General features: G+C 56.0%; 1 protein-coding gene across 1 annotated transcript in view; it reads right to left on the minus strand.

Annotated features, from left to right (window-relative positions):
- The window catches only part of LOC144606614 (myomesin-3-like), a 44,414-nt gene extending 21,684 nt beyond the window's left edge, over positions 1-22,730 (minus strand). Inside the window, 14 exon segments of the mRNA XM_078422885.1 lie at positions 433-607; positions 1,346-1,529; positions 4,785-4,912; positions 5,691-5,741; positions 7,684-7,883; positions 10,411-10,552; positions 11,247-11,408; positions 14,188-14,331; positions 14,997-15,038; positions 16,141-16,229; positions 17,430-17,522; positions 20,147-20,304; positions 20,881-21,031; positions 22,612-22,730. Coding sequence (XP_078279011.1) covers positions 433-607; positions 1,346-1,529; positions 4,785-4,912; positions 5,691-5,741; positions 7,684-7,883; positions 10,411-10,552; positions 11,247-11,408; positions 14,188-14,331; positions 14,997-15,038; positions 16,141-16,229; positions 17,430-17,522; positions 20,147-20,304; positions 20,881-21,031; positions 22,612-22,730 — 1,838 coding nt within the window.
- Positions 22,731-24,473: the final 1,743 nt, after the last annotated feature.

The raw sequence follows: 24,473 nt of genomic DNA on the forward strand, positions 1-24,473 counted from the left end.
CAGGTGGTCACGGGGAGAACGTGCAAACTCCGTACAGACAGCACCCGTAGTGGGGATTGAACCTGGGTCTCCGGCGCTGCAAGCACTGTAAGGCAGCAACTCTACCGCTGTGCCACCGTGCCGACCTGCCACTCTATGACTCTAAGAAACCCCAAAACCCCTGAGTTTTTAATGAGAGTCCCTTAATCTTGCTCCCTCTCCCACCCACCCGAGACTGAGCCACTTGTGGAACCATCTCCACACCAACCTTGGTCACCCACCCTGAAGAAAACCTCGCAAGCTTCAATCAGACCAGCCTCGTTCTTCTAATCTCCCAGAATACACGTCTAACATCCTGAACCGTTCATATTGAAACAACTCTCTCACCCACTGACTCTATCCTTCCATTGATTACACAGGTCTGGTTTTATTCCAGTTAAATGCAATCCCGACCTCTTTGAATCCACTGGTTTATTGTTGCAGATCTCCCAGTTGTTGGTCCCAACTTGGCAAGCGTAAACGTAGAACCCAATCAGTCCATCCTCATCGTCAGGCCCGTCCCACAGGAGCTGCACAGAGGTCCTGGTGTCACGCACGGGCACAACGTTGTGGGGGGCGGCGGGAGCAGCTGAGGGCCAAACAAAGACTCGGCTTAGTTTATGGTCACGTGTACCGAGCGAGGTACAGTGAACAGCTTTGGTCGCTAGCTAACCAGTCAGCAGAATGCACAGTTACAGGATAAGGGAATAGTGTTTAGTGCAAGTTAAGGCCAGTAAAGTCCGATCAAGGATAGTCCGAGGGTCACCAATGAGGTAGACAGTAGTTCAGCACTGCTCTCTGGTTGTGGTAGGATGGTTCAGTTGCCTGAATCAGTGCCAGTGACAGGCAGATGATACAGTGATCAGTGGAGATGGTGACTAGTTAACGCTGGTTACTTCAGGTCCCCATAACCACGATTAACCCCGTCAACAGCTTCCCTCAGTTCCCTCCACATCATTCTAAGAAACACACACCGTTACAATTAAAAACAAGGATCTGCAGATGCTGGTTCACAAAAAAAAGGCACAGAGTGCTGGAGTAACTCAGCTGGTCAGGCAGCATCTCTGGAGAACATCGATAGGTGGTGTTTTGGGTGAGATAGAGATGCTGCCTGACCCGCTGAGTTACTCCAGCACTCTGTGAAACGTCACCTATCCATGTTCTCCACAGATGCTGCCTGACCCGCTGAGTTACTCCAGCACTCTGTGAAACGTCACCTATCCAGGTGTCTGAGTTACTCCAGCAATTTGTGTCTATCTTTGCTTTAAACCAGCATCTGCAGTTCCTTCCTACACAACTGATGGTCGAGGCAGTTGTGTGACGTTACCTGGTGTCTCTCCAAATGAGATGCCCTGGGAAGGTGGAGATGGCTGACTGATCCCATACTTGTTGACGGATCGCACTCGGAAGGTGTACACCTTCCCCTTGTCCAGCTCAGTCACAGCAAACCTGGGGCAGCTGACTGTAATGTCCAGGTTCACTAGCTGCCAGCTGCCGCTGTCCACAACACACTGCAGAGGAACAGAACGGAAACGCTCAACATGAACTGTGGTTAGTTATTTATGTACACAACCATTTGTACAGATCATAGACGTCAGCACAAAACAAAGGATGTGATAATAAGGAACTGCAGGTGTTGACTGATACCAAAGAAAGACGCCCACATCACCACTGACCCACATCACCACTGACCCACACCACCCTGACCCACACCACCCTGACCCACACCACCCTGGCCACACTCTCACTGACCCACACCACCCTGGCCACACTCTCACTGACCCACACCACCCTGACCCACACCACCCTGACCCACACCACCCTGGCCACACTCTCACTGACCCACACCACCCTGACCACAATCTCACTGACCCACACCACCCTGACCACAATCTCACTGACCCACACCACCCTGGCCCACATCACACTGACCCACACCCTGACCACAATCTCACTGACCCACACCACCCTGACCACAATCTCACTGACCCACACCACCCTGGCCCACACTCACACTGACCCACAACCACCCTGGCCACACTCTCACTGACCCCACACCACCCTGACCCACACCACCCTGGCCACACTCTCACTGACCCACACCACCCTGGCCACACTCTCACTGACCCACACCACCCTGGCCACACTCTCACTGACCCACACCACCCTGGCCACACTCTCACTGACCCACACCACCCTGACCCACACCACCCTGGCCACACTCTCACTGACCCACACCACCCTGGCCACACTCTCACTGACCCACACCACCCTGGCCACACTCTCACTGACCCACACCACCCTGGCCACACTCTCACTGACCCACACCACCCTGGCCACACTCTCACTGACCCACACCACCCTGGCCACACTCTCACTGACCCACACCACCCTGGCCACACTCTCACTGACCCACACCACCCTGGCCACACTCTCATCTCACTGCTACCATTGGAAGTTATGAACTTATTTAATACTAAATATTAAATAGCTATATTGCAATCCTGATTCAGGATACAGTTGGCACTCAGGACATAACTCAGCGTGATGCAGAAGTATTCATGTAACGAAAAAGACACAGAGTGCTGGAGTAACTCAGCGGGTCAGGCAGCATCTGTGGAGAACATGGATAGGTGACGTTTTGGGTTGGGTCACTTCTTCAGACTAACTCTTCTTCAGACCCTGAAATGTCACCTATCCATGTTCTCCAGAGATCTTATCGAAACATATAAGATTATTAAGGGGTTGGACACGTTAGAGGCAGGAAACATGTTCCCAATGTTGGGGGAGTCCAGAACCAGGGGCCACAGTTTAAGAATAAGTGGTCGGCCATTTAGAACTGAGATGAGGAAAAACTTTTTCAGTCAGAGAGTTGTGAATCTGTGGAATTCTCGGCCTCAGAAGGCAGTGGAGGCCAATTCTCTGAATGCATTCAAGAGAGAGCTGGATAGAGCTCTTAAGGATAGCGGAGTCAGGGGGTATGGGGAGAAGGCAGGAACGGGGTACTGATTGAGAATGATCAGCCATGATCACATTGAATGGCGGTGCTGGCTCGAAGGGCCGAATGGCCTACTCCTGCACCTATTGTCTGTTGTCTATTGAACTGCAGATGCTGGTTTAAACAAATACCTCTCGGTTCCCTTATCCCTAACCAGTCTGAAGAAGGGTCTCGACCCGAAACGTTACCCATTCCTTCTCTCCACAGATGCTGCCTGACCCGCTGAGTTACTCCAGCACTCTGTGTCTGTCAAACTGCTGGGGAGCTCCATGGATCAGGCTGCATCACCAGAGGGAATCTTCTCTGGTCGGTGTCTTTTGTTGCACGACAGGCGATGTTTTTTGCACTATTCTGGTTACCTGGCATTACAGTTATTAATGAATTGTTTTATTGAATATATTGTTATATATTATCTATGTGCATTTGTGTTTATGGACCTGCCCAACTGTGACAATCTGGATGGATAATTTAGATGAAGTTCATTTTAAATAGATGGACTTTGCTGCCGTTTCACATCCACCATTTCAGGAATACTTTGCCTTGTGCACTGCTGTAAGTTAATGAAGACAATGTTTTAAGTTGTGCAGGATGTGAGTAACTATTTATTTTTGGGTCAGATCGGAATTCCTTTCCCGCTGCCCAAACAATAGAGGAGGTTTACACCTCGCGCTGCCTCGGCAAGGCCAGCAGCATCATCAAGGACCAGTCTCACCCCGGCCACTCCCTCTTCTCCCCTCTCCCATCGAGCAAGAGGTACAGAAGTGTGTAAACGCACACCTCCAGATTCAGGGACAGTTTCTTCCCGGCTGTTATCAGGCAACTGAACCATCCTACCACAACCAGAGAGCAGTGCTGAACTACTATCTACCTCATTGGTGACCCTCGGACTATCCTTGATCGGACTTTACCTGCTTTATCTTGCATGATACATTATTCTCTTTATTATCATGTATCTGTACACTGTGGGCAGCTCGATGGTAATCATGTGTGGTCTTTCCACTGAGTGGTTAGCACGCAACAACAGCTTTTCACTGTACCTCAGTACACGTGACAATAAACTAATGACTGACCAGGTAATGATGCGATGCTGTGGTCAGTCAGCTCCTGCGGTCAGAGGCTTGGGGCCACATGTGGGCAGTGACGATGGCTGGGCCTTGCACTGCCGGTGCTTGTTTGTGAGCTCATAGTGACAGGAACAGAATGAGGCCATTCGGTCCATCAAGTCTACTCTGCCATTCAATCGTGGCTGATCTGACATCTGATGAAAGAATGGGTCGACTGGGCTTGTATTCGCTGAAATTTAGAAGGATGAGAGGGGATCTTATAGAAACATATAACATTCTTAAGGGATTGGACACGCTAGATGCAGGAAATATGTTCCAGATGTTGGGGGAGTCCAGAACAAGGGGCCACAGTTTAAGAATAAGGGGTCGGCCATTTAGGACTGAGATGAGGAAAAACCTTTTCACCCAGAGAGTTGTGAATCTGTGGAATTCTCTGCCACAGTGGAGGACAATTCACTGGATGTTTTCAACAGAGAGTTAGATTTAGCTCTTAGATCTAATGGAATCAAGAGATGTGGGGAGAAAGCAGGAACGGGGTACTGATTGTGGATGATCAGCCATGATCCTAATGAATGGCAGTGCTGGCTCGAAGGGCCGAACGGTCTACTGCACTTATTTTCTATGTTTGTTTCTATCTATCTCTCCCTCCTAACCCCGTTCTCCTGCCTCCCCCCTGAGACCCCAGACACCGCAGTAATGATCACCTTCTCCACACAGTAGGTGAGGGGCTCTCGGCCTCGAGGGTCCGGCTCGTTCCAGCCAAGGGCAGCGAAGTTCTGTCCCACCTCGGTCACTCGAGGCTGGCTCGGGGGCAGTGGGATACGTACGTCTCCTGCAAAACACCAGCGGCAGTTCAGTCTAGTCTAGTTTAGACACAGCGTGGAAACAGGCCCTTCAGCCCATCGAGTCCGTGCCGACCGGCGATCACCCCGTACACTAGTCTAGTTTAGACACAGTGTGGAAACAGGCCCTTCAGCCCATCGAGTCCGTGCCGACCGGTGATCACTCGTTCACACTAGATCTACGTTATCCCACTTTCCCATCCCCCTGCACACATGGGGGCAATTTACAGGGGGCCGATCAACCTGCAAACCCGTTTGGGATGTGGGAGGGGACCAGAGCACCCGGAGGAAACCCACGCAGTCACAGGGAGAACTTGCAAACTCCACACAGACAGCACCCGAAGTCAGGATCGAACCCGGGTTGAGTTTAGGTTTAGACTTTAGAGCTACAGTGTGGAAGCAGGCCCTTCGGCCCACTGAGTTTGTGCCGACCAGCGATCCCCACACACTAGCACAGTCCATCAGGCACCTGGGACAAACCATCATTTTTACCGAGCCAATTAACCTACAAACTGCACGTCTTTGGATGTGGGAGGAAACCGGAGCGCCCAGGAGAAAACCCACAGCGTCGCAAGGACAACGTGCAAACTCCACACAGACAGCACCCGAGATCAGGATGGAACCCGGGTCTCTGGCGCTGGGAGGCAGCAGCACTACCTGCTGCACCACCGTACCACATAGTGCTTTGTCCCTCCACACCCCCTGCAATGGGCACCATTGATACAGGGCCGGTCGGGACAGATACACGAACTCTACACTCCAGCTCACCTTCAAGCTCGTCTTTGGTGACAACGATCTCACCCCGATCCGTCCAGATCCCTGCCGATGGCAACGGACACAGATTAATCACCCAGCCATTCCACGCCCAACTACCCCACGCCCAGCAACGCACCCCCAGCTACCCCACTACCCCACCCCCAGCTACCCCACCCCCAGCTGCCCCACACCCAGCTACCCCACCCCCAGCTACCCCACTACCCCACCCCCAGCTACCCCACCCCCAGCTACCCCACCCCCAGCTGCCCCACACCCAGCTACCCCACCCCCAGCTGCCCCACACCCAGCTACCCCACTACCCCACCCCCAGCTACCCCACCCCCAGCTACCCCACCCCCAGCTACCCCACCCCCAGCTACCCCACTACCCCACCCCCAGCTACCCCACCCCCAGCTGCCCCACACCCAGCTACCCCACGCCCAGCTACCCCACGCCCAGCCACCCAGGGGGAGGGTGGGGATGGGGAGAGGGGTGGAGGGAGAGGCGTGGGGGGAGGGTTGGGAAGAGGGGAGAGGGTGGGGGGAGGGGTGGGGAGAGGGTGGGGGGAGGGTGGGGGAGAGGGGTTGGGGTGGGGTGGGGGTGGGGGAGAGTTGTGAGGGAGGGTTGTGGGAGAGGGTGCGGGAGGGGTGGGGAGAAGGGTTGGGAGGTGGGATGGGGAGAGGGGAGAGGCGAGAGGGGTGGGGGAAGGGGTGCGGATGGGGAGAGGGGTGGAGGGAGTGGAGAGGGGTGGGGATGGGGATAGGGTGGTGGGAGAGTTGGGGTGAGGGGTTGGGGTGGGGTGGGGGTGGGGGTGGGGGAGAGGGGTGAGGGAGAGGGGTGAGGGAGAGGGTTGAGTGAGGGTTGTGGGAGAGGGTGGGGGGATGGGTGTGGGAGAAGGGTGGGGGGTGGGGAGAGGTGTAGTGGGGCTGGGGGAGGGGTGGGAGAGAGGGGTTGGGGAGAGGGGTGGGGAGAGGTGTAGTGGGGCTGGGGGAGGGGTGGGGGAGAGGGGTTGGGGAGAGGGGTGGGGGGTGGGGAGAGGTGTGGTGGGGCTGGGGAGGGGTTGGGGAGAGGGGTTGGGGGTGGGGAGAGGTGTAGTGGGGCTGGGGGAGGGGTGGGGGAGAGGGGTTGGGGAGAGGGGTGGGGGGTGGGGAGAGGTGTGGTGGGGCTGGGGGAGGGGTGGGGGAGAGGGGTTGGGGAGAGGGGTGGGGAGAGGTGTAGTGGGGCTGGGGGAGGGGTGGGGAGAGGTGTGGGGGGTGGGGAGAGGTGTAGTGGGGCTGGGGGAGGGGTGGGGGAGAGGGGTTGGGGAGAGGGGTGGGGGGTGGGGAGAGGTGTAGTGGGGCTGGGGGAGGGGTGGGGGGTGGGGAGAGGTGTAGTGGGGCTGGGGGAGGGGTGGGGAGAGGGGTTGGGGAGAGGGGTTGGGGGAGAGGGGTTGGGGAGAGGGGTTGGGGGTGGGGAGAGGTGTGGTGGGGCTGGGGAGGGGTTGGGGTGGGGGGTGGGGGGAGGGGTTGGGGGTGGGGAGAGGTGTAGTGGGGCTGGGGGAGGGGTTGGGGAGAGGGGTTGGGGGAGAGGGGTTGGGGAGAGGGGTGGGGGGGTGGGGAGAGGTGTGGTGGGGCTGGGGAGGGGTTGGGGAGAGGGGTTGGGGGTGGGGAGAGGTGTAGTGGGGCTGGGGGAGGGGTGGGGGGTGGGGGGTGGGGAGAGGGGTGGGGGGTGGGGAGAGGGGTTGGGGGTGGGGAGAGGTGTGGTGGGGCTGGGGGAGGGGCTGGGGGAGGGGTGGGGGGTGGGGAGAGGTGTAGTGGGGCTGGGGGAGGGGTGGGGGGTGGGGAGAGGGGTTGGGGGTGGGGAGAGGGGTTGGGGGTGGGGAGAGGTGTGGTGGGGCTGGGGGAGGGGTGGGGGAGAGGGGTGGGGGTGGGGAGAGGTGTGGTGGGGCTGGGGGAGGGGCTGGGGGAGGGGTGGGGGGTGGGGAGAGGTGTAGTGGGGCTGGGGGAGGGGTGGGGGAGATACACACGTATGATCCTGCTGGCTGCCGTGTGGTCGATCATGGTCACAGGCTCTGACACGCGTGATGCACGGCTGATCCCCGCTCCGTTCACAGCTCGAACACGGAACTGGTACGTGTGGTTTTCCATCAGACCCACGGCTGGAAACTTGCACACCTTCTCCGGGATGTCGTTGCACTGAACCCACTCCTCACTGCCCACCTCCTTCCTAGAACCACACGACAACACACTCACTGAAACAAGCCAGGCCTCTCTCTGGGCCCAACCTTCATTTGCAAGGCAACATTATGAGAGGCATAGTTCATCAGTGATAGGAGCAGAATTAGGCCATTCGGCCCATCAAGTCCACTCCACCATTCAATCATGGCCGATCTATCTCTCCCTCCTAACCCCATTCTCCTGCCTTCTCCCCATAACCCCTGACACCCGCACTGATCAACAATCTGTCAATCTCTGCCTTCAAAATATTAATTGGCAGGCTCCACAGCCGTCTGTGGCAATGAATCATACAGATTCACCACCCTCTGGCTAAAGAAATTCCTCCTCACCTCCTTCCTAAGAGAACGTCCTTTAATTCTGAGGCTGTGCCCTCTGGTCCTGGACTCTCCCAGTGGTGGAAACATCCTCTCCACATCCGCCCCATCAGACAGAACCTTTCCCGCACGGTGGAAAATATCAAAGACTAGAGGGCATACGTTCAAGGTGAGGCGGGCCAAGTTGTGTGGGGATGTGAGGGGCAAGTGTTTTTACACAGAGGGTGGTGGGGGCCTGGAACGCACTGCCAGGGGTGGGGTGGTGGGGGCCTGGAACGCACTGCCAGGGGTGGGGTGGTGGGGGCCTGGAACGCACTGCCAGGGGTGGGGTGGTGGGGGCCTGGAACGCACTGCCAGGGGTGGGGTGGTGGGGGCCTGGAACGCACTGCCAGGGGTGGGGTGGTGGGGGCCTGGAACGCACTGCCAGGGGTGGGGTGGAGGCAGGTACAGTAGTGGTGTGTAGGAGGCTTTAGGACAGGCACATGGATACGCAGGGAGTGGAGGGGTATGGATCACGTGCAGGCAGAGGGGATTAGTTTAACGTGGCGTCATGTTGAGCACGGACATTGTGGGCCGAAGGGCCTGTTTCTGTGCTGTACTGTTCTCTGTTCTATGTTCTATGTTCTATGTAAGGTGTTGCACAGATGAACGTCACTTTGACATGACATTAACAACTTGTTCTTTTAGTTCGATCTAGAGATACAGCCCGGAAACAGGCCCTTCGGCCCACAGCGTCCGTGCTGGCCAGCCGTCATCCATTCATACCAGTTCTATATCCTACACACTAGGAGCAATTTACAGAAGACAATTAAACTCCAAACCTGCACGTCTTTGGAGTGTGGGAGGGAACCAGGGCACCCGGAGAAAACCCACGCAGGTCACAGGAAGAACGTACAAACTCCGTACAGACAGCGCCCGTGGTCAGGATTGAACCTGGGTCTCTGGCGCTGTGAGGCAGCAGCTCCACCCGCTGCACCACCACGTCGCCCTTCTCTGCTAGTTAATGCAGTTATTAACAGGGCAGACGTAGTGTGGATATGTTTCTGCCGTTTAGTTGACCCAGCTGACCCTGGCACGGATGGAATGTCCAGGGTCCACTTGTGGCCGGAGAGTTGACCAGCCAAGCCTGAATAATGGCTGCAGAGTTACCCACTGGACTAACGGCTCCCAGTGATCGATGCGTTATTATCACACGTGGCGTGTTGTGTCCCGCACACAGGGTATGCAAAGAGTCACTACGTAAAGGGCAGCAACACAGTTACAAAGCGTGCAATGACCTTCCCAACGGTCCCTCTCAGTCCCCTTAGATCTCAAAGGCAAAAACAACAAAGCCACAAACCTAAAGCAGTGTGTACTGGTCCCGACACCCCTCTTCTGCAGCCCCCACTAAACAACATGGCTGTGCACTGATGTCAACCAGGACCCTTGGTGTCAGGGGTTATGGGGAGAAGGCAGGAGAATGGGGTTGAGAGGGGGGAGCTAGATCAGCCATGACGGAGTGGACTCGATGGGCTGAATGGCCGAATTTGCTCCAATAGCCTATCAACTGCTGACCGGGTTCCCACCCAGTGGGGCTCCGTGGGACCCCAGGGGGGGGGGGTGTGGGGGTCACAGGGAGGGGGGGGTGGGGTCACAGGGAGGGGGGAGGGGGGGTGTGGGGTCAGAGGGGGAGGGGGGACTGGGGCCCAGGTAAGGGAGGGCTGAAGCCCGTCCGTGTGGGGCCCCAGGGAGGGGGGGTCGCAGGGAGGGGGGTGATGATCCCCAGGGAGGGGGTGTGGGGCCCTAGGGAGGGGGGGTGGGGCCCTAGGGAGGGGGGGTGGGGCCCTAGGGAGGGGGGGGTGGGGCCCTAGGAAGGGGGGGCATGTACCGGGGGGTGGGGCCCTAGGGAGGGGGGGTGTGGGGGTCACAGGGAGGGGGGGGGTGGGGCCCCAGGGAGGGGGGTGGGGCCCTAGGGAGGGGGGGTGGGGCCCTAGGGAGGGGGGGTGGGGCCCTAGGGAGGGGGGGTGGGGCCCTAGGGAGGGGGGGGTGGGGGTCACAGGGAGGGGGGGGTGGGGCCCCAGGGAGGGGGGGTGGGGCCCTAGGGAGGGGGGGGTGGGGCCCTAGGGAGGGGGGGTGGGGCCCTAGGGAGGGGGGGCCCATGTATGGGGGTGTGGGGCCCGTACACTCGTCTGTGTGAGGGGGCCACGTTTGCTCACTGCCCACCTGTCGATGAGGTAGCCGGTCACGGCGCTCCCTCCATCGGCGCTGGGCGCTGTCCACACGACCAGCACGTAATCCCTGTGGACATCCCGACATTCCACGTCCAGCGGCGATCCCGCTGCTCCGGGGGCTGCTGCCACCGCGTCTGTGACCGCAAGTTGGAGGTTTTAGTTTGCAGATACAGCACGGAAACAGGCCCTTCGGCCCATCTACACCGTGCCGACCAGCGATCCCCGCACATTAACACTATCCTACACACACTGCGGACATTTACATTTACACCAAAGCCAATTAACCAACAAACCCGCACGTCTTTGGCATTTGGGAGGAAACCGGGGCACCCGGAGAAAACCCACGCAGGTCACGGGGAGAACGTGCAAACTCCGCACAGACAGCGCCCGTGGTCGGGATGGAACCCGGGTCTCTGGGGCCGCGAGGCAGCAGGTCTACCCGCTGCGTCACCGTGCCGCCCGCAGGAGATGGTGCCTAAGTCAGCTGACCCATCGCAAGTGAACACGTTCATACACAGCAGAGGGGTTTACTGGAGATGCATGGAACTGCAGAAGCTGGAACCATGAGCAAAACACAGAGTGCTGGAGGAACTCAGCGGGTCAGGCAGCATCTGTGGAGAACATGGACAGGTGACGTTTCATGTTGGGACCCTTCTTGAGGTTGGCCAGAGACCACTCTGTGAAACGTCACCTATCCATGTTCTCCACAGATGCTGCCTGACCCGCTGAGTTACTCCAGCACTCTCGGTCCCAGCGGCTTGTGTTTAACGAGCAGGTTGAACGCCCTCGTGAGCAGTGTTGGAGCAGGGTATTGTGGGTGGTTCATACCTCTGACAAACACGTATCCGCTGTGCTCCTTACACGCGGTCGGTGTGAAGAGACAGACCGAGTACAAGCCCTCGTCTTCCTTGTAGATGTGAGCGAGAGTGAGCTGGGTGGAGTGAGCGGACGTGTCAATCTTCACCAAAGGAGACTCCTTCAGCAGAGCACCTGCAAGTACAGTCACCACATCAATGGCCACAGCCCAACACCAGTGGCCCCATCGTCACACCCTGACCCCCTGCAACTGCTGGAGCCGGCAGCACCAGGGCCCACAACGTGCTGGAGCCACATGGAACAGACCCTGATGGAGTGAGTCACAGGGTGGACAGTGGGGATAGTGTGGGGGGGTGGGGATGGTGTGGGGGGTGGGGTCAGTGTGGGGGGGTGGGGATGGTGTGGGGGGTGGGGATGGTGTGGGGGGTGGGGTCAGTGTGGGGGGGTGGGGATGGTGTGGGGGGTGGGGTCAGTGTGGGGGGTGGGGTCAGTGTAGGGGGTGGGGTCGGTGTGGGGGGTGGGGATGGTGTGGGGGGTGGGGTCAGTGTGGGGGGTGGGGTCGGTGTGGGGGGTGGGGATGGTGTGGGGGGTGGGGTCAGTGTGGGGGGTGGGGACGGTGTGGGGGGTGGGGATGGTGTGGGGTCAGTGTGGGGGGTGGGGTCAGTGTGGGGGGTGGGGTCGGTGTGGGGGGTGGGGTCAGTGTGGGGGGTGGGGATGGTGTGGGGGGGTGGGGTCAGTGTGGGGGGTGGGGTCGGTGTGGGGGGTGGGGATGGTGTGGGGGGTGGGGATGGTGTGGGGGGTGGGGTCAGTGTGGGGGGTGGGGATGGTGTGGGGGGTGGGGTCAGTGTGGGGGGTGGGGTCGGTGTGGGGGGTGGGGACGGTGTGGGGGGTGGGGACGGTGTGGGGTCAGTGTGGGGGTGGGGGTCAGTGTGGGGGGTGGGGTCGGTGTGGGGGGTGGGGACGGTGTGGGGTCAGTGTGGGGGGTGGGGTCAGTGTGGGGGGTGGGGTCAGTGTGGGGGGTGGGGTCAGTGTGGGGGGTGGGGTCAGTGTGGGGGGTGGGGTCGGTGTGGGGGGTGGGGTCAGTGTGGGGGGTGGGGATAGTGTGGGGGGGTGGGGATGGTGTGGGGGGTGGGGACGGTGTGGGGTCAGTGTGGGGGTGGGGTCAGTGTGGGGGGTGGGGTCAGTGTGGGGGGTGGGGTCAGTGTGGGGGGTGGGGTCAGTGTGGGGGGTGGGGGATGGGGTCGGTGTGGGGGGTGGGGTCAGTGTGGGGGGTGGGGTCAGTGTGGGGGGTGGGGGGTGGGGTCGGTGTGGGGGGTGGGGTCAGTGTGGGGGGTGGGGTCAGTGTGGGGGGTGGGGACAGTGTGGGGGGTGGGGTCGGTGTGGGGGGTGGGGTCAGTGTGGGGGGTGGGGTCAGTGTGGGGGGTGGGGACGGTGTGGGGGGTGGTGTCAGTGTGGGGGGTGGGGTCAGTGTGGGGGGTGGGGTCAGTGTGGGGGGTGGGGACGGTGTGGGGGGTGGGGACGGTGTGGGGGGTGGGGTCAGTGTGGGGTCAGTGTGGGGGTGGGGTCGGTGTGGGGTCAGTGTGGGGGGTGGGGACGGTGTGCGGGGTGGGGACGGTGTGGGGGGTGGGGATGGTGTGGGGGGTGGGGTCAGTGTGGGGGGTGGGGTCGGTGTGGGGTCAGTGTGGGGGGTGGGGTCGGTGTGGGGGGTGGGGTCAGTGTGGGGTCAGTGTGGGGGGTGGGGTCAGTGTGGGGTCAGTGTGGGGGGTGGGGTCAGTGTGGGGTCAGTGTGGGGGGTGGGGTCGGTGTGGGGGGTGGGGTCAGTGTGGGGTCAGTGTGGGGGTGGGGTCAGTGTGGGGGGTGGGGTCGGTGTGGGGGGTGGGGTCAGTGTGGGGGGTGGGGACAGTGTGGGGGGTGGGGTCGGTGTGGGGGGTGGGGACAGTGTGGGGGGTGGGGTCAGTGTGGGGGGTGGGGTCCGTGTGGGGGGTGGGGTCCGTGTGGGGGGTGGGGACAGTGTGGGGGGTGGGGACAGTGTGGGGGGTGGGGTCAGTGTGGGGGGTGGGGACGGTGTGGGGGGTGGGGACAGTGTGGGGGGTGGGGACGGTGTGGGGGGTGGGGACAGTGTGGGGGGTGGGGTCAGTGTGGGGGGTGGGGTCAGTGTGGGGTCAGTGTGGGGGGTGGGGTCAGTGTGGGGGGTGGGGTCGGTGTGGGGTCAGTGTGGGGGGTGGGGTCAGTGTGGGGGGTGGGGACAGTGTGGGGGGTGGGGTCAGTGTGGGGGGTGGGGTCGGTGTGGGGTCAGTGTGGGGGGTGGGGTCGGTGTGGGGGGTGGGGATGGTGTGGGGGGTGGGGTCAGTGTGGGATCAGTGTGGGGGGTGGGGACAGTGTGGGGGGTGAGGACAGTTGGGGGGTGGGGTCGGTGTGGGGGGTGGGGTCAATGTGGGGGGTGGGGTCGGGGTGGGGTCGGTGTGGGGGGTGGGGTCAGTGTGGGGGGTGGGGTCAGTGTGGGGGGTGGGGACGGTGTGGGGGGTGGGGTCAGTGTGGGGGGTGGGGTCAGTGTGGGGGGTGGGGACGGTGTGGGGGGTGGGGTCAGTGTGGGGTCAGTGTGGGGGGTGGGGTCGGTGTGGGGGGTGGGGACAGTGTGGGGGGTGGAGACGGTGTGGCGGGTGGGGAGAGTTGGGGGGGTAGACAGTGTGGAGACTGTGTGGGCGTGGAGAGTAGACAGTGTGGGGGGGTGGGGGGGGTGGGGAGTGTGGGGGGGTGGGGGGTGGGGAGAGTTGGGGGAGTGTGGGGGGTGGGGAGTGTGGGGTGGGGAGTGGGGGGTGGGGAGTGTGGGGGGTGGGGAGTGTGGGGAGGTGGGGGGGGGGGGGGAGTGTGGGGGGTGGGGAGTGTGGGGGGTGGGGAGTGGGGGGTGGGGAGTGTGGGGGGATGGGGAGTGTGGGGGGTGGGGAGCACTGACCGTCCCGGAGCCAGACCACCTGCCCCGACTGTGCTGCGTTGAGGGGTGTGGAGAAGCAGCAGCTGAGAGTCAGGGAGCTGCCCTCGTTGGGGGAGGCCGCTGTAAACCCACGGACGATGTCCACGTCCGGCACGGGCGGCGCTGCTGCAGAAACACAACGTCCAGTGACGGCCTCACGGTAACACATCACCGCTCAACCACGCAGAGCTGTGCTACAACACAGAGGCCCGCTCCCCCTCGCCCCCTTGCCCCCTTGCCCCCTCGCCCCCTTGCCCCCTTGCCCCCTCGCCCACTCCCTCCTCCCCACTCCCATCAGGCAAGAATGTTCCCACAAAGGGTCTTTGATCTGAAACGTTAACTTTCTTTTTCTCCCCTCTCCCATCGGGCAAGAGGTACAGAAGTGTGTAAACGCACACCTCCAGATTCAGGGACAGTTTCTTCCCGGCTGTTATCAGGCAACTGAACCATCCTACCACAACCAGAGAGCAGTGCTGAACTACTATCTACCTCATTGGTGACCCTCGGACTGTCTTTAATCGGACGTTGCTGGCTTTACCTTGCACTGAACGTTATTCCTTTTATCCTGTATCTGTCCACTGTGGACGGCTCGATTGTAATCACGTATTGTCTTTCCGCTGACTGGTTAGCACGCAACACAAGCTTTTCACTGTACCTCGCTCGGTACACGTGACAATAGTAACCCTAAACCCAAGCAGAACCCTATATCGAGCTGAGTCATAATGTTCCCATTTCACAGCCCCAGCATTGTAAGGGTTAACAGCGGCCGTTTGAGTGAGACAGAGACTTACAGTCTAGACGGATGGTGTCTCCAGCGTCTGAGCCTTGGTACTCTGTAAATCAGCACAGACACAGTGCATCAGGAACACTGGCAGCAGCATCAGATCCTCACTGTTATACGTACAGCTTGCACAGGCAGCTGTCATCAGGCAACTCAACCACCCCACCACAAACAAGGTGTGATACAGCACGGAAACAGGCCCTTCAGCCCAACTTGCCCACACCGGCCAACATGTCCCAGCTACACTAGTCCCACCTACCAACATTTGGCCCATATCCCTCCAAACCTGTCCTATCCATGTACCTGTCTAAATGTTGCTTAAATGTTGGGATAGTCCCAGCCTCAACTACCTCCTCTGGCAGCTCGTTCCGTACACCCACCACCCTCTGTGTGAAAGTCACGATCATTCTGTGTCCTCCCAGTCCTTGTGGCATAACCAGTTGGAATAGCTTCGGCCCACCGAGTCCACGCCAACCATCGACCACCCGTCCACACCAGGTCCATGTTATCCCACTTTCCCATCCACTCCCTACACACATGGGGCAATTTCCAGAGGGCCGATTAACCTACAAATCCGTACTTCTGTGGGAGGATAGAGGCAGAGTGCTGGAGTAACTCAGCGGGTCAGCCAGCATCTGTGGAGAACATGGATAGGTGACGTTTCACAGAGTGCTGGAGTAACTCAGCGGGTCAGGCAGCATCTGTGGAGAACATGGATAGGTGACGTTTCACAGAGTGCTGGAGTAACTCAGCGGGTCAGGCAGCATCTCTGACAAAAAAGGATGGGTGACATTTTGGGTTGGGAAAAATCTCCATTGACTTGGCCTCCACAGCCTTCTGTGTCAGCGTACAACATGGGAACAGGCCTTTCAGCCCACCAATTCCATGCTGACCTTAGATTACAAGTTCACACTAGTTCCATGTTGTACCACCTTCTCAACCACTCCCTATATTTGAGAGGCAATTTACAGGGGGCCAATTAATCTGCAAACCCGCACGTCTTTGGGATGTGTGAGGAAACAGGAGCACCCAGAGGAAACCCACACGGTCACGGGGAGAACGTACAAACTCCACACAGACAGCGGCCGAGGTCAGGATCGACTCCGGCTCACACAAACCTGTTCCCAGCGGAGAGTCAGGAGGGAGAGACTTACTGTTCACAAGGACTGTGGCGTAGGACGATGCCTCACCGTGGGTATTTGAGGCCACTACAGAATAATGGCCAGAATCCACTGGGCTGCACCTGGAGAACAGAAAGGTCCCATTACTGCAACCTCACGTCTCCTGTTAAACGATCGAGGAACGCCTGGATACAGTGGATGTGGAGAGGATGCTTCAAATAATGGGAGTCTAGGACCAGAGGGCTTTGCGTCAGAATTATGGGACGTTCCATTAGGAAGGAGATGAGGAGGAGTTTCTTTAGTCGGAGGGCGGTGAATCTGTGGGATTCTTTGCCACAGATGGTTGTGGAGGCCACAAGTCAATAGATATTTTGAGGCAAAGATAGATAGATTCGTGATTAGTACGGGTGTCAGTGGTTATGGGGAGAAGGCAGGAGAATGGGGTTAGGAGGGAGAGATAGATCAGCCATGATTGAATGGCAGAGTGGACTTGATGGGCCGAATGGCCTAATTCTGCTCCTATCACTGACGATCTACCAACAGACCTCCAAACACTACCGGAGAGCACGAGGTCCAGAGGACAGAGGGTTAAGGTGAAGGTGGAAAGATTTAATAGGAATCTGAGGGGTACCTTTTTCACACAAAAGGTGGTGGGTGTATGGAACGAGCTGCCGGGGGAGGTAGTTGAGGCTGGGACTATTGCAACATTTAGAAAACATTTAGACAGGTACATGGATAGGACAGGTTTAGAGGGATGTGGACCAAACGCAGGCAGGTGGGACTAGTGTAGATGGGACATGCTGGTCGATGTGGGCATGTTGGGCCGAAGGGCCTGTTCTATGTATCACTCTATGTATCACTCTATGTATCACTCTATGACCAAACCTGAGCAACTTGTTGATGTGTTATCTTCTGTTATATTGTTGTCATCTAGCTAAAGTTCACAAGTCATAGGGCAGAATTAGGCCATTCGGCCCATCGAGTCCTCTCCGCCATTCAATTCAGCCATGAGCACAGTGAATAGTGGTGCTGGCTCAAAGGGTTGAATGGCCTCCTCCTGCACCTACTGTCTACAGTCTATGGCTGATCTATCTCTCCCTCCTAACCCTATTCTCCTGCCTTCTCCCCATATCCCCTGACACCCGCACTAATCAAGAATCTATCTATCTCTGCCTTAAAAATACCCACTGACTTGTGGCCTCCACAGCCGTCTGTGGCAATGAGTCCCACAGATTCACCACCCTCTGACTCTCATACGTTTTGTCGTCCGGTTGGTTCATGAAAGATACGTGATAACTGCCACAGATTCTCAAACATATTACCTGCTGATCTCCAGTGTCTGCAAACCAATTTTGTTCTCAATTGTGTATTTTCCAGGTACGTCTGATGGTTTGATCGGAATCCCATCCTTGTTCCTGATAGAAACAACGTAGGATATGTTAAAGTTGGCACCAAGTGGCACAATATCGACAACATCCGCTCAGTACATCTCCCGCCAAAGCCCTGCGTGAAGAGGAGATGGACAAATGAGAGATTGGAGTGTGGAATATTAAACGGGGTATGGGGAGAAGGCAGGAACGGGGTACTGATTGAGAATGATCAGCCATGATCACATTGAATGGCGGTGCTGGCTCGAAGGGCCGAATGGCCTCCTCCTGCACCTATTGTCTATTGTCTATTAACTGGCTTATTGTCTAACCCAATCCAACCGTCCTGTAACACAATACAGGGGTGTGCCGAGACCTCGAAACAATTACAAACTAATCTTTTTAACTTTTAGAATTTTAATTTGATTTTATACTTATCAGATATTAGATTATCAAATTAGCAGTTGATTGATCGTTTATGTTCTAAAACTCTCGTTTGTTTGTTCCTGAGCCAAAACGGTGCACGATAGCCCGGCAATGTTAGGCCCACCTTACTCACCGTCGTCCCTTTGGTGCTAATGGAAGACCGCTCATTGAAATCGGTGATATATTTTTAAAGTTATTCACATTTTAAAGTTTAAATCTATCTCCTAGGTAGGGAGGTGGGGGGGGGGGGGGGGAAGAGGGAGGGGGAGGGGGAAGGGGCGGGGGGAGGGGAGGAAGGAGGGGAGGGGGTGAGGGGAAGAGAGGGGAGGGGGGAAGGAGGGGGTGGGGTGGGGGGGAGGAGAGGGTAGTGCACCAATGCAGGAGAGGTTTGGGCCCAATGGGTCCACTTGGTCCAGTAAAACCTAATCAGGTTCCGATCAACTGTTAAGGATAGCGGAGTCAGGGGGTATGGGGAGAAGGCAGGAACGGGGTACTGATTGAGAATGATCAGCCATGATCACGTTGAATGGCGGTGCTTGCTCGAAGGGCCGAATGGCCTCCTCCTGCACCTATTGTCTATTGTCAGAAGAGCGTGCATATCAATGGTAAAAAAATGCAGATGCTGAAAAGCTGAAATAAAGCCATTGAGGGTTGGAAACACTCCGTGGGTCAGGCAGCATCTGTGGAGAGAGGAGTTCCACAGAGGCTGCCGGCCCTGCCGAGTCTTCCAACTCTTCCCTGATCGTCCGCGTTCCCTAGGTTTACGGAGAGGTGGGAATCCACCTGCATTAACGTTCCTGTGGGAAGGAACTGCAGATGCTGGTTTACACTGAAGAAAGACACAAAGTGCTGGAGTAACTCAGTGGGACAGGCAGTATCTCTGGAGAAAAGGAATGGGTGACGTTTTGGGTCGAGACCCTTCTTCAGTCTGAAAGTCTTGGGAGAGGGAAACTAGAGATATGAAAAGGTACCGAACAGATCAGAGCCGGCATTGATGACTCAAGAAAGGTGGAGCCCACAATGGTCCATTGTTGGCTGTGGAAGACGTGATAATGAAAGAGCTGATAATAAACAGTGAAGTTGGAGAGCAGGAGGAATCACAGAGGGCGAGCAGAGAGAGGGTTTGGTTTAGTTTAGTTTAGTTTAGGGATACAGTGTGGAAACAGGACCTTCGGCCCACCGAGTCCACACCGACCAGCGATCCCCACACACTAACACTACCCTACACACACCAGGGACAATTTACAATTATACCAAGCCAATTAACCTACATCTTTGTAGGTTAACGTCTTTGGAGTGTGGGAGGAAATCTTAGATATCGGAGAAAACCCACGCAGGTCACGGGGCGAACGTACAAACTCCGTACAGACAGCACCCGTAGTCAGGATGGAACCCGGGTCTCTGGCGCTGTAAGCGCTGTAAGGCAGCAACTCTACCGCTGCGCCACCGTGCCATCCAAACCCAGGGTGTTGCAGAACCCCCGTCTGAGAGAGGAGGACAATTTCTTCACGGTCGGCACACCTTGAGGAGATTTCGCTGTGAAGCAGACAAAACTAAAGGACATTCCTTCAGGAAGGAGATGAGGAGGAGTTTTTTCAGTCAGAAGGTGGTGAATCTGTGGAATTCATTGCCACACGTGGCTGTGGAGGCCAAGTCAGTGGGTATTTTTAAGGGAGAGATAGATAGATTCTTGATTAGTGCGGGTGTCAGGGGTTATGGGGAGAAGGCAGGAGAATGGGGTTAGGAGGGAGAGATAGATCAGCCATGATTGAATGGCGGAGTGGACTAGATGGGCCGAATGGTCTATATTCTGCTCCTATCACTTATGATCATGATAATGCGCACATCCCAGGAGTGAATAAGTGAGGTTGGTATCTCGACTGTGCGTGCCCAGGTCGTGGGTCATTGGCGGTAAACATTCCCGCCAGCTGACTTGCTGTGTGTGTACAGACCTGCGATTCATCCGTATTTCCCAGTTTTGCTTCTTCGAGGTAAGAAATGACTGCTTTCAAAACTATTAACTGGGTGTATTTACTGTTAATTTGTGCAAAACTACAACAATTTTGTTGGTTTTATTGCTTTATGCTTCGGTGTGTGACGATGAAGAACAAGCATTCATTAGGAGGGAGAGATAGATCAGCCATGATTGAATGGCGGAGTAGACTTGATGGGCCGAATGGCCTCATTCTGCTCCTATTCCGTCTGAGCTGAGGTGTAGGAGGGAGATTTCTGGCAGTGTTTCTCACCATGAGATGCTGGGTGAAGGGGTTCCTTGCACGATGCAGGAGAGTGTGACACTCATCTTCTCCCACACCGTGTGTGGTCTCAGCAACAGCACAAACTCCGGCACATGGGCAGCCAGGGCCTCACGGTGCTTCTTCTCCTCCGCCATTCTTATCTCCACCTGAAACCACACGTACTTATGCTTCAATTACTTTACTTTACTTTAGAGATAGCGCACAGAAACGTCCGGCCCAGTGATTCCACAGCGATGTCCGTACATTAACACTGCCACACACACTAGGGACAAGTTACAATTTTACCAAAGCCAATTTAACCCACAAACCTGCACGTCTTTGGAGTGTGGGGGAAAACCGGAGCACCCGGAGAAAACCCACGCAGGTCACGGGGAGAACGTACAAACTCCGTACAGACAGCACCCGTAGTCGGGATGGAACCCGGGTCTTTGGCGCTGTGAGGCAGCAGCGCTACCCGCTGCGCCACCGTGCCGCCCCATGTTAGCAATGTTACTCATTCAGGGATACAAGATTGTAATCATGTATTGTCTTTCCGCTGACTGGTTAGCACGCAACAAGAGCTTTTCACTGTACCTCGGTACACGTGACCATTAGCTGAAGTGAACGATGCAATGGTGATATAACCGAGCCTGTGGCAGTGGCCCAGCTCCATGGGACAGATTGCTTTACCTTGGAACAGTGCCTGTGGCAGTGGCCCAGCTCCATGGGACAGATTGCTTTACCTTGCCACGTATCGCTCTGTGATCAGCCTGCGTCAACAGAAGGGTCCGAGCCTTGTAGTAGCATTCGTCCACTTTCTTCATCTCATTTCCAAATAACACCATCTTGCCCTGTTCCCTCTTCCCCCTTCGGCCCCCAATACTGGGCTCAGGTCTGCCGGAAGGAAACGCAAGAATTCATTTTAAATGCAAGAATAAAAGCAAAATAACTAGATTCTAGAACCGTCAGAGGTGGTGGCATATTTACTATTACTTTAATACACCTGGGATCAAAGTATCTCCATGAAGATCAATTCTCGATCTATTTTTAATCGGACTTAGAGACAAGGAGTGATACAGCGTGGAAACAGGCCCTTCGGCCCAACTTGCCCACACCGGCCAGCATGTCCCAGCTACACTAGTCCCGCCTGCCCGCGTTTGGTCCATATCCCTCCAAACCTGTCCTATCCATGTACCTGTCTAACTGTTTCTTAAACGTTGGGATAGTCCCAGCCTCAACTACCTCCTCTGGCAGCTCGTTCCATACACCCACCACCCTCTGTGTGAAAAGTTACCCCTCAGGTTCCTATTGAATCTTTTCCCCTTCACCTTAAACCTGTGTGTGTCATCTTGCGTTGACATTACACACTTTATCCTGTACCTGTAGACTGTGGATTGTAATCATGTCTAGTCTTTCCGTTGACTGGGCAGGACCTTGAGGGCAGGGAAATATTACCGCCAGGAGCTGATCTTGGCTGCAGTGTGACATGAATCAGGAGCTGGGCTCACTGTGGGAGCAGGGATTGGTGTCCAGTGAAGAAAAGAAACCTCTCTTTCTTTTCTTTTCAAAAAAATGATAAGCATAACAGTGATATTGATACATAGGGATCAGGATTACATTAACAACAAATGTAGCCTTAATATAAATCCAGTTTCAAAATACATATAGGGTATAGACCTCCCAGTCTCTATGTAATTATAGATAAAATGTTAAAAGAGAACTTATATATATATTTTTTTTAAAGGATAAAAATATATATTTTTTTAAATGACCCCCCTAAACTAAAATAAGCAATAAACAAAAAAATGCAAAACAAAACAAAACAGAATCTGGGCAAATAAAATGTCAACAGTTTAGACCTCTGTTTGTCGTTAAATCCATTCCACCAAATAAAGGTAAAAAATGATTATAACGGCTCTTGTTGCTCCCCTGTGGAATGAAGGAGCATGAAGCTTGTTGCTCTGTCTGCAGTGTTAACTCGTCCTTTGTCTCTGCAGCTGGTGTGGCCACTCACGGGCGGCTATATTTACCTTCCCCCTCTGACAGGCTCCAAAATCCATGACGATCGTCACCAACTGCGGCACGGTGGCGCAGCGGGTAGAGCTGCTGCCTCACGGCGCCAGAGACCCGGGTTCCATCCTGACTACGGGTGCTGTCTGCACGGAGTTTGTACGTTCTCCCCGTGACCTGCGTGGGTTTTCTCCGGGTGCTCCGGTTTCCTCCCACACTCCAAAGACGTGCGGGTTTGTAGGTTAATTGGCTTTGGTAAAATTGTAAATTGTCCCTAGTGTGTGTGGGATAGTGTTAATGTGCGGGGATCGCTGGTCGGCATGGACTCGGTGGGCCGAAGGGCCTGTTTCCGCGCTGTATCTCTAAACTAAGCTAAACTTAAACGATAGATTTTTGTTGATAAGTAACAGCTGATGTTGATTGTCCACGACTGTGGGATAACAGTGAGGAAACTCTCCGCCCACCTGAAGCCACGAGGGTCTGAGCTCCCCTCGGCTGAGGGTCTTGCTCTCACTGCTGGCGTTACCCAGCGGGTCGACCGGTCAAAGCGCTCGGCTCTGCCCTGGTGGTACCTGGTGGCCATGCCTCAGCTCAGCTCAGCTCAGCGACGCACGTCTCAGGATATCTGCAAGAGAGGCAGCAGGAGAACCATTAAACCGCGCCAGCTTCAGGCCACCGTCCTGTGACACAGGGTGTTGGTGGTCCACTGAGGGTTGGTTGCCAACTTCCTCATACATAGAAAATAGGTGCAGGAGTAGGCCATTCGGCCCTTCGAGCCTGTACGCACCGCCATTCAATATGATCATGGCTGATCATCCAACTCAGTATCCTGTACCTGCCTTCTCTCCATACCCCCTGACCCCTTTAGCCACAAGGGCCACATCTAACTCCCTCTTAAATATAGCCAATGAACTGGCCTCAACTACCTTCTGTGGCAGAGAATTCAACAGGAATACGGGACAAGGTGACGTTCACCTCCCGGCCCGGGCGGCCGCCATTGGTGGAGCGGGAGCCGCTGGCTGGGTGAGGTCACGTGGGGCGCGGGGCGGTGACGTCACCTTGTCCCGTATTTGGGAGTGAGGAAGTTGGCAACCCTACTAATACGGGACAAGGGCGGTCCCGTACGGGACAAACTCATTTAGCCCACAATACGGGAGGTCCCGGCTAATACGGGACAGTTGGCAACACTAGTTGTGTGTACAGGCTGCTCAGCTGCAGCAGGTTAGATTTCTATTGTTGGTGCATAAAACTATTAAACTCTGGACTCTTGACCCTGTCTCCTTTCACTTCCCTGTTTTTGATTGGAATCAAGCATGAATGTTGTTTTGGATGTGCTCTCAGGCAGGGAGTTAGTTACACTGGGGACTGATAGTTGCTGTAACATGAGGTTTAAAGACACAGCACAGAATCAGGCCCTTCGGCCCACCGAGTCCACGCCCACCATCGATCACCCATTCATGCTAGTTCCATGTTATCCCACTTTCTCGTCCACTCCCTGCACACCGGGGACTATTTACAGAGGGCCGATTAACCTTCAAACCCGCACGACTTTGGGATGTAGGAGGAAACCGGAGCACCCGGAGGAAACCCACGCAGTCACACAGACAGCACCTGAGGTCAGGATGGAACCCGGGCCTCTGGCGCTGTGAGGCAGCAGCTCTACCCGCTGCATCGCTGTGCCGTACACTGTTACTGTACCAATGTAGCCACATTACAACCACCCCCTCTCTCCCCCCTCCCTCAGCACTTGCTACAATCTCCTTGGCAAGGCTACTCTTCTGTCCAGGGTCACACCTGCCATCTCACCTCAAACGCAGCCCTGATTAGACAACACATTGCGCTGAACTTTACAACGCAGCCTGCAACAAAATCATTGCAATTTATATATAGAGCAAAGCTTCCAAACCCCATCTCCTTCCTAACCATCGCATGTAGTCTTAAATCCAGGATCACTGACGATGGATTCAGACTATTGAACCTTAAATTACTGATTAATAATTTACTGATTATTACTTTGTAGTATTCTCGTATTACTGATTAGTAATTTACTGGTTGTTAATTCCTTGTGCTGTGATATTTATCAGTGCTTTGTGTTAATGAGCCTGTAAAGCAGTATCTGCCACTACAGAGGACACTTGAACACTCGTGACTCATTGTGTCTTAGAGCTGTACAGCACAGAATCAGGCCCATTGCCCCCACCTCGCCCACGCCCACCTTGTGCATATTGGGCAAGGTCCATTTTCCTACATTTGGCCCAGATCCCTCTAAATCCTTCCTATCTACATATTTATCCAGATGTATTTTAAAAGTTGTAAATGTATCGGC

Source organism: Rhinoraja longicauda, chromosome 27 (genome assembly GCF_053455715.1).
Source record: "Rhinoraja longicauda isolate Sanriku21f chromosome 27, sRhiLon1.1, whole genome shotgun sequence".
NCBI classification, from domain to species: Eukaryota; Metazoa; Chordata; class Chondrichthyes; order Rajiformes; family Arhynchobatidae; genus Rhinoraja; species Rhinoraja longicauda.